At 25.7% G+C, this 18103-nt stretch overlaps 1 protein-coding gene across 2 annotated transcripts in view; it reads left to right on the top strand.

The window, feature by feature from the left end:
* LOC129971449 (lysine-specific demethylase 2A-like) overlaps nt 1–18103 on the top strand; it is a 47976-nt gene that overhangs the window by 16622 nt on the left and 13251 nt on the right. For both annotated transcript variants that reach the window (XM_056085219.1, XM_056085220.1), the window contains exons 3-12: nt 1169–1247; nt 6177–6223; nt 6307–6479; nt 8013–8119; nt 11319–11412; nt 12117–12270; nt 14427–14542; nt 14703–15140; nt 15227–15319; nt 15402–15482. In XM_056085219.1, the coding sequence (XP_055941194.1) occupies nt 1169–1247; nt 6177–6223; nt 6307–6479; nt 8013–8119; nt 11319–11412; nt 12117–12270; nt 14427–14542; nt 14703–15140; nt 15227–15319; nt 15402–15482 (1382 nt within the window). The remainder of the gene's footprint in view (nt 1–1168; nt 1248–6176; nt 6224–6306; nt 6480–8012; nt 8120–11318; nt 11413–12116; nt 12271–14426; nt 14543–14702; nt 15141–15226; nt 15320–15401; nt 15483–18103) is intronic.

Here is an 18103-nt window from a genome sequence, read left to right as displayed (position 1 = left end):
ATAATTTGTGATTACTGCACCACACATTTTTAGAACTAGTCAGGAATTAGTTGTATGTACTATTGCCATATTTTCTAGTTATAAATAGCCAATTAAGATGTAATTTCATTTCTTTGATAAACCATAGTTTATAAGTTGATTTAAAAAGTCCATATGTAACCTTCAATTAAAATATGCCATTCCAATTGGTTCAGAATCCTTCTCATAGACCAAGACTGAAGCTGATCAAGTATAAATATTTCTTCTGGTGCTTATTATATCAGATTCTTTTTTTGCTCATTTCAATTTTAATGGTTGAATGGTTAATTCATTAGAAAATTTTTAATATAATGGCAATTAAATTCAGATATAGCATTGATAGAAGCAATTAAAATTGTATTCAGTAATCATAACTGTTTATCTTGCAAAAAAAAAAAACCAGTTTTTAAAAAAAATGGCAAGCTTTTATCAGCAGTATTTTGAGATTTGGATGTTTTGTCAAAGATTCATTTTTATCATTGATATAATTCATTATTAGCTTTAATGCGCAGTACAGTATTTGAATGTTTGTCTAAGTTTTGAATGTTTTCATATTTGAAACAAACATTTAATAGATTTCTGGGTCATACTGAAAATCTGATAAGTTTTGTATATTTTTTATCCTTGAAATAAAATACATCAAATTCCTGATTTATTTATTTATTTGAATACTGGAAATTCTGACTTGATTTGGCTGAAGTGAGTTTAAGCATGCAGATATTTATTATTATGCTTTCGAGAATGCTTTAATAGAATAAATGATTATTAAAGTCAATTCCATGAGAGTCTGTAATCTATATTTTTTTTATATATGTTGATATAACTGGGATATATAATAATATGAATATAAAAATTGTGCAATGTTTTAAAATTCATATGATTTAATTCTATTAAAGGCCTAGCACAATTTTTCATATGGTATTTATTACCTTATTTGTTATTTGAAAAATTTGTAAAAGTCGGATATTATTAACTTAAAATTCATTACATTTTCCTAATATTTAACAAAAAGATGGCAAAAAATATATGGCGACTAAAAAAAACAACAAAAAAACTCAAATGCAGAACTTTTTATATAATGCCAGTAAAGTATTTGTTTTAGATACATTGAAAGTTAAAATTTTATTGATTTTATTTTTTTACTTTTCAGATTTTAATTTAAAATATTTACAAGAACATGGATTTGTGAAACCTGTACTTTTCAAAGATAAAGCTGGATTAGGCATGAGGTTAGTACTTTTTTTTTTTTTTTTTTTTTTGGAAAATTGAAATTTTTATGTGATATGTTGAGTTTTTGGTAAATGTTATTTTTGGTGCAATTTTTTCTTTGGAATTTTTAGTTTTAGATTAATCTAAATTAGCATATTTGGAAAATATGATTAAAGTGATTTTTTTTTAAATTTAAGAATTATGTTTTATAATATTCTTTACTTAATAATAAAAGAGAATTTGTATGTATCTACACATTGAGGCTTTAGAGGACAGACCATTTGATGAGCTCCAAATTTATTGTAATATACTTTGGAGAATAGGATGTAGCACATTCAGATTTTTCTGAAATTTCAATTAGAATTTTAACTAATTAAAAAATGAGTTTTTGATATTTTTTTTATTATTATTCCCCCACCCCCCTCCCCGCCACTTCTTAAATAAATTTTTCAAAAATCTGCACAATTTTTTTGTTATAATGAAATTCAAAACAATTTTTGTTCCATTAAATATTTAATTGATTTTCTTTTCTATTGTTCAGAACAAAGGACTGTAGATTTTGCTTATATATTCATATTCTTTTTACATATAACGAATTTTTTTCTTTCTGATTTTGGTTCGGACAGTTTTGTTTATGAAATCTGTAGTATATCCCATTAAGATAGCAGTTTTCTAGGAAATAAATTTGCATTGCTGAATGCTGGTACTTGTTATTTTTTAATCTTGGAATGGTAATGGAATAACTGTTACTTCTCTTTCCATTTGAACAAATCTTGTCACTTTTGGTGTCTTTTTCTGTTAGCTATGTTAATTACTGATTTAGAGACACTTAAGAACCAGGTGTAATCTGTGCACTATAAGCTGTCTCTAGTTCTGTTGGTACTGGGAGAGAAATTTTCTTCACAGTTGCTTGAGAAATAGACATTTTGATTCCTCGTTTTGATTTAACATTATGTAATAGGAGTGAGCTTAATTCTTTGTCCCCACTCTACATATTTCTGACTAATGATATTATTCTGCTTAGAATTATCTAATTGGCTGATTATTTATTTTTTCAAACAAAGTGATGTACTGTATATCAGAGTGCTTTATTCAATCTGATAGGACATGTTAAAAAAGAGAGAGAGAGAAGAGGAAAGATAAACATCATATTTGTTATTCTGTGTTTAAATGGGTAACATTTGAATGACAAAATCAGAATAACACTTAACATGATAATGATTGTACTCATAATTTTTTTTTTCTGATTAGTTTTCACCAATTATTTATTAGCTTCACTAATTTTAATACATAATATATATTTGTTAAACTTATCTCTTAAACCAGCTTTTTCTTAGTTTTTTTAAGAAAAATGCTTGAAAAATGTCTTTTACATATAAGGTTTAAGAATTAAAATTTATTTTATACCTAATATTCATAAATTTTGTCACTTTATTAATAATTTAGTAATTTTTTATATTTTTCATACTATTATATTTTGTTTTGCTAATTTGTCTACTATTTCCTTTACTGTTTAATAAAGTTAAATCTAATAACCTTATAAATACAAGAGAATATCAATTTTTGCATCCATAAATGCTTGAAGAATAGCTCAGTTGTGTATACTTGTTGTAGACTTGTTTTTTAATAATTCTTGCATATGGTTTTAGATATATTTTGCTTATTTGCTTTTGTTTTAAAGATGTCTATTTCATCTTTACTGTACCTTAACTACAATTAACTTAAAAATATCATGCTTTGAATGCTTGAATCTTAAAAAAATTGCTGTTCATAATGAATACTCATATTTACATGTAAAAATATGATATATGCACCATTTGTGTATATTTTAATAAACAAAAATACTGTCTGCTTAATTAGGTGCTTAATGCTTCAAAATGTCTAATTTAAGAATAGAAAAATGATTCCACATTACCCATGTCATTACTATTTGATTTTTTTTATCATAATGTTTCAAACTAGCAATATGATATTGGGTGTACTCATGTTATAACACTAATCAAGTATTGAAATCAACTGTGAATTAGGAATATAATTGAAATTTTAGCTTCATGTACAATATTGTGGAACAGAATGTTAAGATAATAGATAGTTATAATTTTTGATGTGATTTTAGCATTTGACCCTACTCCAGAAAGATTCCTGCACGCAAAGAGCAAAATAAGCACTAAGCAATTAAATAATAATGTTTGAATTTCTATTTCAATTTGAAGTTGAACATATTTTTCTAATGGAACCATAAATATTCTTATGCATAAAATAAGTAATTGAATCAAATATAAGTATCGTTTCAGGTAAAATGACTTCAAAGACAGCTTGAATAAGGTAGTAAATAAAATAACTTTTAGTGAAAAATAGTTTTATTTTGCAGCTGTGTTCTTTATCTAATGCATTAAGCTAAATTTAATTATTCTGGAAATTATATAAAAATTTACCTAAATTAATAACTGAATTGCAATCCTTTGTATAGATTACTTAAAATAGAAACATGAAATCACCTGTTTTGTATGAAATGTTAATTGACAAGACAATATACTCTTGCATTTGATTGTGTATAGATGTTTATATTTACATTTTATTCTTTTATTTTTAAAAATGTATTATAAAATTTGGAGGGAAAAAAGTGGAAACTGATATTGAATTGGATATGAATTATATTTTTGAAAGATGATTGAGAATATGCAGGTTAATTCTTGATATTTTTAAAGTAAATCCACTTTTAATTTTTTTAAAAAATTAATAATTATTAAATGCCTTAATCATTAAAATAATTTAATACTTATAATTATACTGGTTATAGTTTGGTAATTGTATTAAGCATGTGTAACCAGAAATATTTCTGTTATAATTGAAATTTAGGCAATTAATAATATCAAAATAGGATAATAATATTATATTTTTATAGACTTTAAGTATAATCATCTGTAAAATTTTCATATAAAGTAGCTATTAAATAAAATAAGTAATATTAGTTAAGGATAACATGGAAATACTAGGTAAAATCTATTGAAATTATATGGGTTTTTGCTTGATTATAATAGAAATATCCCACGGTTCAATCCTACAAAATCAGCAAACAATGGAACAAATATATTTTTGTTATTAAGATAACATAAATTTTTTTCATTATAAACCATCATCAGATCATAAGTGTCCACTTATTTGGTAAGAATATTGTTATTTCTGTAGCCATTTAATATTATCAGAAACAAATTTGATTTAAAAAATATTAACATCAGAAATGAAAAACATGTTTCTGATAAGAAGAAATACTAAATGAAAATTCATTGTATAAACAAAGAAGAAAAATATAAATTTTTAGATATCTCTGCTAATAATAAAGGCATGTGTGTGTGCGTGCGCTCTACAGGCCAGACTATTTGGCTTATAATTACGACATTTGTATATGAAAATTCTAGAAGTTGAAAATGTTCATCCAGGATCAAATTTTTAAAATGAAGTATAGTTTTGCCATTTTTCCACAATAACTTCTGAAAGTATAATTACACAAAAATGATTTTTACTACTTGTTTTACTTTATAAAATTGTCTTGTTAAAGATAATTTAATAGTCATATAAATGTTTCCAGAATTTTGATAGGTTTAAAAAATATTTTTTTCCTAATTTTTCAACAATATATTCCAACAACATTCCAATTTTTAACATTGTTGCCCTGAAATTCAAATCATTTTCTTTGGTCACCATTAGAAAGATTTATGACATAATGGCGAGAACATATGTAAGATATTGAAATAGTGCTACTTATACTATTATTTACAATTTGGCAGAAGCATCAAAATGAAAATATATCTAAAGAATTTCACTGGAATTTAAATATGTCCAATATTATCAGCAAACCAGCTGATCACCAAAGGCAATGAGTCCTTCAATAAAATTAAAGATAGCAGTTTAGTACTTATTGATGTAATGAAAACATTCAATTTTATCATATGTAAATTGTATTTTTCAATGCCCTATTCGTATCAAATTGTAAAAAAAAAAAAAAAAAAAAAAAAGACGATTTATTGAAGAATGTATTGAGTATGAATAATTGTATAATGTGACCACTGAAATTATTTTTTGTTTCCAACATTTGATTGAGAAATTCAAAACAAGATAATTTTCTATATTTTTAATCTTTTGTTTTCTGAATCAGGCATTGTTTAATTTTTAGTTTCCATTGCATAGTCACTCTTGTACTTTGTCTTATTCTAAAGCATTTGCATTTGTTTTATATACATACAAGCAACATATTACTAAATCATCGTAATAATTTATTATCTATCACATCAATAAAGACTAAAATGTTAGTAACTTTAAATATCTTTTTATTAGAAAATTGTATACTTTTAAATGTTCAATAGTTTAAAAATGTTATTTTTAAATACTGTTTGTTATTAAAATGTAAATATAATAATTTATATATAAATATTAATTAATATTAAATTAATATATATTTTAGCAACTTTGTGATTCTTTTTTCTGCAAAAATGATTAAATTTATAGTATAGTAATCCATTAATTCTCATGCCTGCTTCTTTTATACATATAGAAAGGATAAAAAAAAATTCTTATACTTTATAGCATTACTTATATTTATTTATTCATTTTTTTTTAAATATTGAGAAATAATTTTTATTCAATTTCTCCACTTTTATTCCAGCCTTGTTCTCGAATAGATCTAAATTCAATATCAGATGTTTAATATGGAAAAAATTTATTTTACTATTTAAGCAAATATCCATTCCTCATGTATCTGATGTGCTTGCAAATGTTTTTAAGTCTTCATATTTTTTATACTGATTATTATTTCTAACAACTTTCTTTTTTCCTGCCACCATAAAGAAAATTAAAAACAAAATCAAGAATTTTTAATATTATGAACAGAAGCAACTTATTATAATGAAATTTTAAGCTATTTTAATTATGATAAAATTCCATTTTTGCAGAATGCCAAGTGCAAATTTTACTGTGAATGATGTTCGGCAATGTGTTGGTAAGTTACATTATTACTTAAAATATTTATTTAATTAAAAAATAATTTGTACTTTTTATTCATGTTTGCCTTTTTTATTTCAGGGAGTAGAAGAGTTCTTGATGTTATGGATGTTACAACACAAAAGGATATTGAAATGACAATGAAAGATTGGTGTAGATACTTTGAAAATCCTAATCGTGATCAACTTCTTAATGTAATTAGCTTAGAATTCAGTCACACAAGACTTGAAAATTATGTTGAATCCCCAACTTTGGTATGTGAACTTATTGTTAAAATTTAAATTATACTTGACATCAATTTTTACTATACTTTTCATGTATATAACTATATAGTATTATTCTTGTATAACTGATGGTGATTTATATGTTGTTATTTTATATAGCAAGCACAGATTTTTGAAGCATCATTTTATTAAAATCTTGCAATTTCTTTTTAACCTAAATTCTATGTTTAAGTAACTTTATAATGTTACTTTTTATATCAATTCTATAAATATTTTGATTTGCAGTTTAAAAGTAATTTGTTTGAATAAGATATTTTTTATTGATGAATCACAGTTTTTTTTTCTTGAAGTTTGTTTTGTTTTTACATAGCTTTGCATGTGTTAGGGTATAGAACTTCAAGTAAAACTTAGAAATATATAAATTAATGAAATGGAAAAATATATGATAGTTTGCTTTAGCTATGACAAATACCGTGTAAATTTTAAAAGTAATGTAGTGAGTTTTAACCAATTATTAATTTGTGATTTTAAAGTTTGTAATTTGAATTTTGGTAGTTTTAAATCTTTAAAATTATATGAACTTATTAGAAATGTATAACTTGTTTCATTCTAGAAATACTCTTGCATTGTTATGGTGGAAAAATATAAGGAGTACTTGTATTTTTTGTGTAATTTTGTTCTTAACTGAAGAAGTTTCCGTCATCTGTACTGTGTTTCCTGTTTCGTTAAATGCCTAGTTCAAATTTCTATGATTAATTCAAAAGTATAAGGGCTCATATATTGGATTTTGATTTAATAATTTTTTTTAGCCAAGGAAATATATTTCGAGGGGGAGTTACATTTGATTTTATCCCCATATTGAAAGATTAGCAAAAATGTCAATATTTTGTTTCACGTTGAATATCATTTTAAGCCACCCCAATTAATAATTTGGAAGTATCAAATTACAGTCATTGACCATTCACAAAGTTGATTTTTAAATATACTCAATTCTGTTCAGCATAAATTATGACGGATATGGAGTAATATAGATATTTAAGCAGCTAGGAGTCAAGATAACAGAAATTTTTAAAAGTTTAAATATGAATGAATATATATAAAAAATATCTTATATGATAAGTATTGAAAAGATTTCAGTGCTGTCGTCCTTGCAAAGGGGTAGTGCGTCTTCCCCATGATCTGGGCGTCCCAGTTCGGGCATGGTTGTTCTTCTATGTTCTATCTGCGAGGTGTATGAATGTGCTAGCAAATGTGATGCATGAAGTAGCTAAGTCGTACTCTTGGTCCTAGTTGGCACTACTGTCAAAACAAGAGATGCTCACTGGGCTTAAATCGGTGACAGATAATTCTCAGCAGGCTTGTAAAGTGCCACCATACAAGATTTCAGTTATTAATCATCACTTCATATTTTGTTATAATGATTTCTGATTTTTTAAAATTAATAATATATATGTCTCTGATTTAAAATGAAAAATTGTTAGTTGTTTCAGAAGGAAACAACTAACTTTTTTGGAATATTCTTCTTATTTTTTTTATATATATAATTGATGTTTGATATTTTAGGTTAGGCAAGTTGATTGGGTAGATTGGGTTTGGCCTCGACATTTGAAAGAAAGCCAGACTGAAGGAACAAATTCTTTAGATGAAATGAAATATCCCAAAGTACAAAAGTAAGTTTAGAATAATAATTTTTATCTACTTGTTGAAGATAATGAAAGGTTGAATGTTTATAATTGATATACAAAATGCTATATTTAACAGGATGTATAATGTCATGAAAAATGCTTAAATTTGAAAATAATTTTTAAGCATCTTAAAAATGCTTAATTTTGAAAAAAAATCTTAAAATTCTTAAGTGCTTAATTTCTTGAGAAAGGAAAATATAGCTTCTTATTTTATTTTGTTTCTGTATGCATTGAATGTGATAATTTGAAAGTATGACAACTGACTAAGTAACTGGCTTGTTTATAAAATGTATCAAGAAAGAAAACCTAGAAAAGGTGAAGAATTCGGACAAGCAATCCAGAGTAAAATAGATCTAAGTGTCCAAAACATATTAAGATAAGGCTGAACGAGTCCCCCCCCCCTCCTTTTTTTTCTGCTTCCTCTTTCTTCAGTAATGTGCATTGCTGTTTTAAATTCTGGATTAGCTATCCCGATGGAGCAGTACAAAATATGCACATCACCATACTTGTTGCGCCTCACAAAACATTTGAAAATTTTTTAACATTAAACAAATTTTTATTGCTTGAGAAGAATTTATTTAAGTTAGGTCTGGTAAGTGTATGTTTAACCTTTTATATGTTGTTAAAGAAGAATGTACAGATTGGTCCAATCAACAGAAGATAAGAAGGCAGGAGGCTGAATTTCATGCGCCAAAGAGATATATCGCACATGGTAGAAGCTGCTCCTTAAAGCTTGCAGGGAAATCTTTTTATTTTGTTGCACATTCTATCAACATTCTTTTAAATAAGTTTCAGAGCAATCCCTTGAACGACTTATTAGGAGGACTTTAATGTACTATATTGAATTGCAATTAATTCCAGTGTATAATTTTGTTATCAATTGAATAATATTAGAATGATGAGATTCTAATTTGAACTTGTAAGGCTTGATTGTGATTTCTTTCATGTCTTTCTCAAATGTCCTCATCTATTTGAAAATTACTGTTTGTTGGATTAATCTTGCCAAATTTAGCAAGAGGAAAATTGCTAGTTCTGGCATTTAAAAATTTTAAAGAAATAAAATTAAATTAAAAATAAAAGGCCTTTCAAAACTTTTATGGTTTAGATTCTATCATTTCATAACGATATCAAACCCCCTTCCCCCCCCCCCTTTTTTTTTTTGTAACTCTTATAGAATTTGACAGAGTTGTGAGCAGCATAAACCATTAGGAACATAAAAATTGGAAGAGTATTAAGTATTCCACAAAGAATGGATATTTCAAAATTTTACTTAAAGTTAAATTTGAAAATTATAAACAGAATTTTAACATGTTGTCGCTATGACATCAATGCATCATCACACAAAAATTATTTTTAAAGTTAACTTAAATCAGCTGTTTTAAAATGGCTTTTCAGTCATACTAATTTTGTTTGTATGAATTCATTTCTGCCCCCTTTAATTCTAGCAATTTAAAAAAAAATTAATTTTGGATATAATTTGTAACATTGATTTTTATAATAATGAAATTCAAAACAATATCAATGCTTCTTCAAATCGCTGAATGAGCGTATTATACCATGAAAGTTGTGATAAGAGGGGGGGGGGGGGTTCTTTAGTTTAAACAAAAAAATTTTAATTAGTTCATTGAATAAATTTTTTAATTTGATGAATTTTGTTAAAATTTGAAGCAATTTGATGTACTGTTTGGCATTGCTTTAAAAAAAAAAATACTGTAACACATTTTTTTAATTTCATTTTGCTTCTAACTACAGAAATGACATTTTTTAACTTTATAAATTGTTTCCATTGTTTCTGGAAACTAGAAATTGTTAAAGCATTTTCTTTTCTTCACAAAATGTATAATCAACTTTTTCTGTAATTTTCAAAACATAAAAGTAAGAATTATATAATATTTTTTTTAATGAAAATTTTTGTTAAATTTTTGGAATGTTAAGCGTTTGAAAAAAGAGAGAAAAAAAAAAGCCTTTACTGAGCTTTAGAAGCAAGAAACAATAAGACAATTTGTTTTATAATCTGACCATTTCTGAATGCTGCCTTTCTTGTTTACAAAAAAAAAAAAAAAAAAAAAAAAAAAACTCATTTAGAACATGGTATTGTTCTGTCATCAAATGTAGCAATTTAATATAGGAACAAATTTGTTTTGCATCCTGTTATGTCAAATTGTATTTGTTATTGCATATTTAAAAATGAAATATAAAAAGTTTGGTCATGCTTTTCTTTTTCATTGATGTCAACATTTTCAGAAATGATGTATCCATCTAAATTGTCTGGTAGTTCATTAATTTTAAGAAATATTGAAAAAGATATGACAACTTATTAATCTTTTAAAAGTTTGATTAATTTTTTGGTATTTATTTTTATGATCATTTTTCTTTTTTCAAAATCAAAAAGACATGATTTGTCTAACAATAGAAAACATGATATAAAAAGAGAAGTAAATATTAAAAATATCATTAATTAAATTATTATTATTAATCAATTAAATAATTTAAAATTATTCAAAAAAATTTCAATAAAAACTGTGCATTATTTTAAAATAGGAAATACTCTGTTTAGGAAATGCATAGATTTATATGTGTACATGTACAAATGTCTAATTTTTTGGCTAAAAATTACTTAATTTTTGCAGCAATTTCTCACTACGCATCTTGTTTAACATAGATAAACATGCACTTCATTATTTTTTAAATCCCATTTCATATTGATATTCTTAATGATGTGTATTCAGTGATTAAAAGAACCTAAAAAATCTCAGCAAATATTTATCATTGCAAGTGCACTTGTATCATATTCACATGAAGCTTTCATTTTTTAAATTTATTGTGATTAGAAAAATATTAATAGGCTAGAAGTATTCTGGAAATTATTAATATTGGAATCTAATGATTTATAAAAGTGTTAAGAAATATGTGTGAACAAAAACATTTATAAAGTTATCTTTTTTTTTTTTTTTTTTTTTTGCATTATATTTAATCTTGTTTATTACAAACATAAAACTCACATCATGTATAAATAATATTTTGAAGAATGTTTTATAATCCAAGGTAATATGTATTTTAGTTGAATGTTTTTTACTCGTGGTAAATTATTAATAAATTTTAATTTTGTATATTCTGTGTTTTTTCCCTCTTTCAATCAAATTTCATTGCTTGTTCATTTAGTTATTTTTTTAAAAAATTACAGATATTGTCTGATGAGCGTTAAAGGTTGTTATACTGACTTCCATATTGATTTTGGGGGTACATCAGTGTGGTATCATATTCTTCGTGGAAAAAAGGTATATTTTAATTTAGTATTAATTTATTCATTTTAATTTTTGTGGAAAAAAATTATGCATATGATGATTTTAAATATAGCAGTAGTGAAATTATTATTTTTTTATCTAATAATTTTTAAAATTATAAAACTCAAGTTATTATTCTGTTGTATTGTTTCATAAAGAGTGGGAATTCTTGTTGTACTAAATTCATTTCGTGCCATTCTCTATTTGTAAATTGTTTTAGTTCATTTGTAGAGTCTCTCATTATGCTCTGCATTATTTTTAATATGAGATGAAAAAAATCCATACAAATATATTCTTATCAATTAATAACAGACTGTTTAGAATTTATTACTTAACAAAATATCTTTTTTTTCCTGTCTTGATTGATATTTTGATTAATTTTATAGAGAAAAAAAATGCTGCAATATTTTTGCAGCATTTACCTTAATCCTGTTGTTCAATCTATGTAGATCAAAATTATATTCTGTTTTAGGACTTCTTTTGAATTGATTACTTTGGTTTTAATTTATCAGTAATTGTTTCTCTGCATGAAATTTCTTGGTTCTTATATTTCTGTTTATTTTTATTCTTTACCGAAAAAGGATTTCATGTGTTTTTTTAATGAAAATATTAATAAAAATGTTACAAGATTTAATTTATGTATTTCTTAAATATCCTTAATATATAAAATATTTTATTAATTTTTATTTCCATTTCAGGTATTTTGGCTAATACCACCTACTGAAAAGAATCTTGCATTGTATGAGAATTGGGTTCTATCTGGAAAACAAGGGGATGTTTTCTTTGGTGATACTGTGGAGAAGTGTGCTCGTGTTCATCTTGAATCAGGAGATACATTTTTCATTCCTACTGGTAATGCTTGTTTTAATTATTTTTGTTTCAGATTTATTAAATTTAATTTTATCTTCTTGTTTAAGAAAAGTTATTATTATTATTTTTTTAAATATTGTTAGTTGTTTTTTTTAGATATAGGTAATGTTTAACAAATCTGGTATTTATGCAGTGCAATGCATTATATATTTTTTTATTATTTGTTGTATTAGAATTGTAAATGCATTTTTCTATATACATATTAGATAAAATGTTATACAATACTTTATTTTTATTTATTAATGATCAAAATCGTTTTTTTAAAAGTATGTACAAGAATATTAATTTCATCATTATATGTGCTTTAATTGTTAATTTAATTAAATCGATTCCTTGAAATACTTCTGTTTTTTTCCCCCTACTATGCATAAATGAATAATTTTTCTTTCAAGTTTTTGAGTAACTTTATTTGTTTAATTACATCTAATATTATATGAGAGCCAAAATAATTATTTTTTGTAAAATGAAAGTTATATGTTATAATATAATAAGAATAGTAACTCATTTTGATAATATGTTTTAAAAAGAGTTGCATATTTCTGCATATGTATCTTTATATACATATAAACATACTATAATACCAAACAGTCCAAAGATCATTTTCTTTTTAATATTGTGATTTCTAAATCTTAATACATTTTAGAGAAATATGCTCATAATTTTTATTAAGTGTTGCAGGTAGACTTCAAAAGTGCTTGGGAGTGAACACACAAATGTTTATAATTTGTAATTGTAGAGATATGGAAATAAAATAACATAAAATCATATTATGGAGAGCAACAATAATAATAAGATTCCATACTGAAAATTCATATTGCTTAACAATTCTCGAAGCAGCCAAATATTTTGACTGCTTCAACTGTGTTGACTAATGTTTTGTAATTTTTCTGATCTTTACTTATCTTAGCCATAGATTTTAATTTGGAATTTTTAAAATATCTATATATATAAATTTTTGATTTTAATGAGCTGGGAAATAGTAACTTGGTTGCTTGCTGTTAATAAAAGAATTATAAAATAAATAAATAAACATAACTTTTAAGACTCTTTTGCTTTTAGTGAAAGAAAGTGAAAAAGAATAGTTAGTTTTAGTTAAAAAAGAGTTAAATTTTATAATTAAAAATGTATTTTAGTATATATTTTTTAAGTAGTTACATGTATCTATCTATATCTCTAATTTTATTATTTATAGGAAGCATGTTATTTTCAGGAAACTTTTTACCATACAATTATTGTTAAAACTTACTGTTAAAAAAAACACATACTAGTGATTAGTAAATAATTGTTTCACTTTTATATTCTTACATTTTCAAATGATATATATCGAATTAAATATTAAATCATTTTCATAAATTATATTCAAAACCTCTGAAAATGTTTATCAGCTTTTTTTCAGTCGAATAGATTTATGTATAAATTTATTTAATATATTTGTTCCTTATACACTATTAATATTGTCATTCTTTTTTTGATTAATTTTAGTTGCAATAAAAGTAGAATTTTATTAGTTAAATTGTTAACATAATATAAGATACAAGACTTTAAGAATTTGGCTTTCTTAATTTTTTTTATCATTTCCAAACAATATTAAAAAAAGGATCTTTTTATTTCTTTAAAAACATTTTTCTAATTAGAACCCAATGCTTATCAAATCAGTTATTAGAACATTTAGAAGAGAACCTTGTGTATGTAATTAATGTGTGCTTATTTATATAGATTTATATTGTGAAAACGTTTCTCAATGGTATATAGTGCAATAAAAAAAATCTTGAAATCGACACAATGCAAAAAGTGGACATTTACAATAAAAGAGATATTGCAATGTTAATGAAATCTTAATGTTTTATTTGATAATTGTTGCTCTTTATATTTTATATTTGTGATGTTTGGCCGTCATTGGCGACGTCTGCGGAAACGATTGACGAGATTCACCGCTACCGTTGAGATTATTGCTTTTTTTTAAATAGATATGATTAGAAAAGCATGTATGGCAGAGAGAAAAGAATGATTATGCTTTTGCTTTGATTTTAAATAGATAATTTTAAGAAAAGTTTGAGTGCTCCTTTTTATTTCAGATATGTTTTTTTTTTTTTTTTTTAAGAATACACTGGAATCATTATAGTATTATTTCTTTCAAGGATGGATTCATGCTGTCTATACACCTGAAGATACTATTGTATTTGGAGGAAATTTTCTTCATAACTTTGGAATTGAAAAGCAACTTAGAATAGCTGAAGTTGAAGATTTAACTCATGTATGTTTGCTCTTTATAACTTACATGGCTTAAATAATTTTATACAGCTTTTTAATAAAAGCAATATACTTTTATATTTAAACTTTAATTATTGTTTTCTTATTTGTTTAATTTTTAATTAATTCTTGATATGTCTGATTAGTGTTGCTATTTTCTTTAGGTTCCTGTCAAATTCCGATATCCCTTCTACACTGAGATATTATGGTATGTTGTCCAGCGTTTTGTGCACTGCCTACTTGGCAAAAATTACCTTATTTGCAATGAAAGTGGTGAATATTTTGATCCTGCCAATGAACCTCTGTCATCAGATGCTTTAAATTTAACACCATCTGCAGATAAAGATCCAAAATTACTCTCTCTTACTCACAATCCTTTACATATGAATACAGATAAATTTGCATCTCCATTTAAAGGAATTGGTGAAGGAAATCATGATATTTCTAGCAGTATCAAGAAAGAACCGCAAAGTGTGGATTCTGTTTCAGAAGTAAAAACTGTTTCTTCAAATTCAGATGTTTCTTCGATAGAAGTTAATGGATATAAAATAAATATAAAAGATCATATTCATATCACAAAGTGGGAATATAATGGCTTAAAGGTATGTAGTTTGAATTTTACCATTTAATATATTGGGTTACTTTATAGATTTATTCTGAGGTATAAATGATATTGAATAATTTTCAGGCAATTTTGAAATGGCTTCGGGGCTTGCCTCCTGCAAAGAAAAGTGTTCCTAATTATATTCGTTATCCTGATGCTTTATTAGAAGATTTGGAAGTAGGTTTCATGTGTGTAAATATGCTTTAGCTGGTATTCATTTAACTTATTCAAGTGTTTATATTATTATTTCCTTTTATAGATTCTTCTAGAAAAACACAAGAATGATGATCCACGCTTAGCAATCACAGGGAAGCCATCTTTATTCTGGTTAGATGTTAAGGTAATAAAATTAATATGGTCAAAAATATTTATTAAAAATTTAATTTATAATATATTATTTTATCAGTTACATATCCAGTTTCAGACTTGTTTTACAAAAAACTACTATTTTTTACAAACTATTTAAGCTTTATTTAATGTTTTCCCAAGATCTTTATACAGCTTGAAGGATAATAAAGGTAAACATTTGTAAAAATGTGTAAAAATTGATTTTTAAATATTTTTAATCCATTTTTCGAAAATAAGTAATAAAGCTTTTTAAAATTTTAAAAAATATGCTTATAGTTCCATGGTGAATTTACTAAAATGTTTAAAATTTCTCAATGATATTCAGATATATATTATTTATCAACTAAGATCTGAAATTGTATACTGTGTAAACTATTTTTCAATTTTTAATTGATTTTTATTCATTTTCATAATAATTTGAATCTGAAGTCATGGCTAAAAGAAGGCTTATCTATCTGGGAAAAGGGGAAAATATGTAAATGTATGGATGATGAATCCATGGATTTTTCTGATGATAGTAACAAAACTTAAAATTATTTATGTTAAAATAGATGATTAAAAGTTTGAAAGATAAAGCTCAAAGCAAAATAAAGGACAAGACACTGCCTATGATTGTGTATATTGTTGGTCTCTAAACTGATTTGCATCTTGAAATTTTTTTATATGTCTTTGAAGGGAACTTGCACGTTTTTACCTTCAAAAAATCGATTTTTCAATTTTAGCCCTAAAAAATAGAGTAAATTATGCTGCTTCCGGCAATGTATAACATGTAAAGTTTTGAAATATAGAAAGCTCATAAATTAAATTTAAAAAAATGTAAACAAAGGTGCCACACCCCTTTTTAAACGGACTACATTTGATAAGAATGCTAAAAATGCCATTATTTTGGGGTTTTTTTTTACAATTTTTTTTTTTTTTTTTTAATTTTAACATTTCCATGAAGGATATGAATTACTCAACAAAGTAACTTCGAAGTTTACAAGCTGCGTGAACTTCTATTTTGTTTACATCATGCTTGTTCTTTTGTTTTGGCTTTCGTTTGTTTTTGACATTCTTGCATTGCTTTGCCTTGATTGTTTTCATCAAATTACATTCATATTTCTAGTTGTTTTTCAAATAACATAAGTAATAAGGATGCCTAGACGTAAGCAGTTTGGAAAGTGGAAATTACACCCTAATCAGTTTTCTGAAAAGAAACAGAATGTGATGCCTACTGATTGCGAGTTGTTGAATGCAAGTGCGTCGAAAAGAAAATTGAATAGCAGTGAAAATTTGTTTTCAGAAGATGTTGAGAATAGCGGTGATTTATGCTATGAACAAAATACAAATGTCATAGTAGACATAAATATTTTGAGAACACTTTTGTATGCAATTTCAAAATGTAAGCAGTGTAATAGTTCAAATTGCTTTGATGTTCTTGAGGAAGTAAACAGTCACAAAGGACTTGTTACTTCTTTACATTATATTTGCAAATCATGTGGTTATTCCACTAGTGCAATTACTTCCAATATATCTAAGACTGGGTATGATATAAATACTCGTTTAGTATATGCATTTAGATGTATTGGAAAGGGTAAAACTGCTGCTCGTGCATTTTGTGCAGTAATGAATCTGCCTCCACCACCTGCAAAACTTGAATGCTTCAACAATTCCTTGTCTACTGCACTTGAAAAGGTTTGTTCCAAATCAATGATGAAAGCTGTTGAAGGTGCTGTGTCATTAAATGATAATGTTCGAGATATATCGGTGACATTAGATGGTACTTGGCAAAAAAGAGGTCATTCATCTATGAATGGTGTCATCACAGCTACATCATTGGATACAGGGAAAGTGATTGACTTTAAATGTTTATCAAAGTATTGCTTCACATGAAAAAACAAATCAAGTAATTGTGAAAACTACCAAAAAAATTATGAAGGTTTCAGTGGTAGAATGGAAAGCAAAGGTGCTATGAATATATTTCAGCGTTCTATTTCTACGAGAAATGTTCGCTATGTGAAATATCTAGGGGATGGCGATTCTAAAGGATACCAAACAATTAGTGATTCTAAAGTGTATGGGGAGGAAATAATGGTCAAGAAGTTGGAGTGCATTGGTCATGTCCATAAAAGAATGGGAGCAAGGTTAAAAACTTTAAAAAATAAGCTCAAATCAACTAAGTTAGCAGATGGAAAGAAAATTGCAGGGCGTGGTCGACTTACAGATGCAGAAATTCTGCTAATTCAGAAATATTATGGACTAGCAATAAGAAGGAATGCTTCCAAGTCAGTGACTGAAATGTCCAAATCAATTTGGGCAATATATTTCCACAAGGTTTGAACCAAGGCCAACCCCCAACACGGTTTGTGTCCTTTGGGCTCTGGCAGTTGGTGCGGATATAACAAAAGTTTAATAACTGGTGATAAGTATGTTCATAAGCATTCTCTTCCAGAATCTGTTTTGCTGGCTATTAAGAAGGTTTTCAGGGAGTTAACTGACAAAAATCTTCTGTCTAAATGTCTCCATGGGCAAACTCAAAATCCCAATGAGAGTTTCAACAATTTTATATGGGAAAGAATTCCCCAAAACACATTTATAGGGGTTAATACTTTGAAGATAGGAGTTATGGATGCT

This window comes from Argiope bruennichi, chromosome 6 (genome assembly GCF_947563725.1).
Source record: "Argiope bruennichi chromosome 6, qqArgBrue1.1, whole genome shotgun sequence".
Classification (NCBI taxonomy): Eukaryota; Metazoa; Arthropoda; class Arachnida; order Araneae; family Araneidae; genus Argiope; species Argiope bruennichi.
The sequence above is the reverse complement of the archived record's forward strand: the minus strand, read 5'-3'. Positions and strand labels throughout refer to the sequence as shown.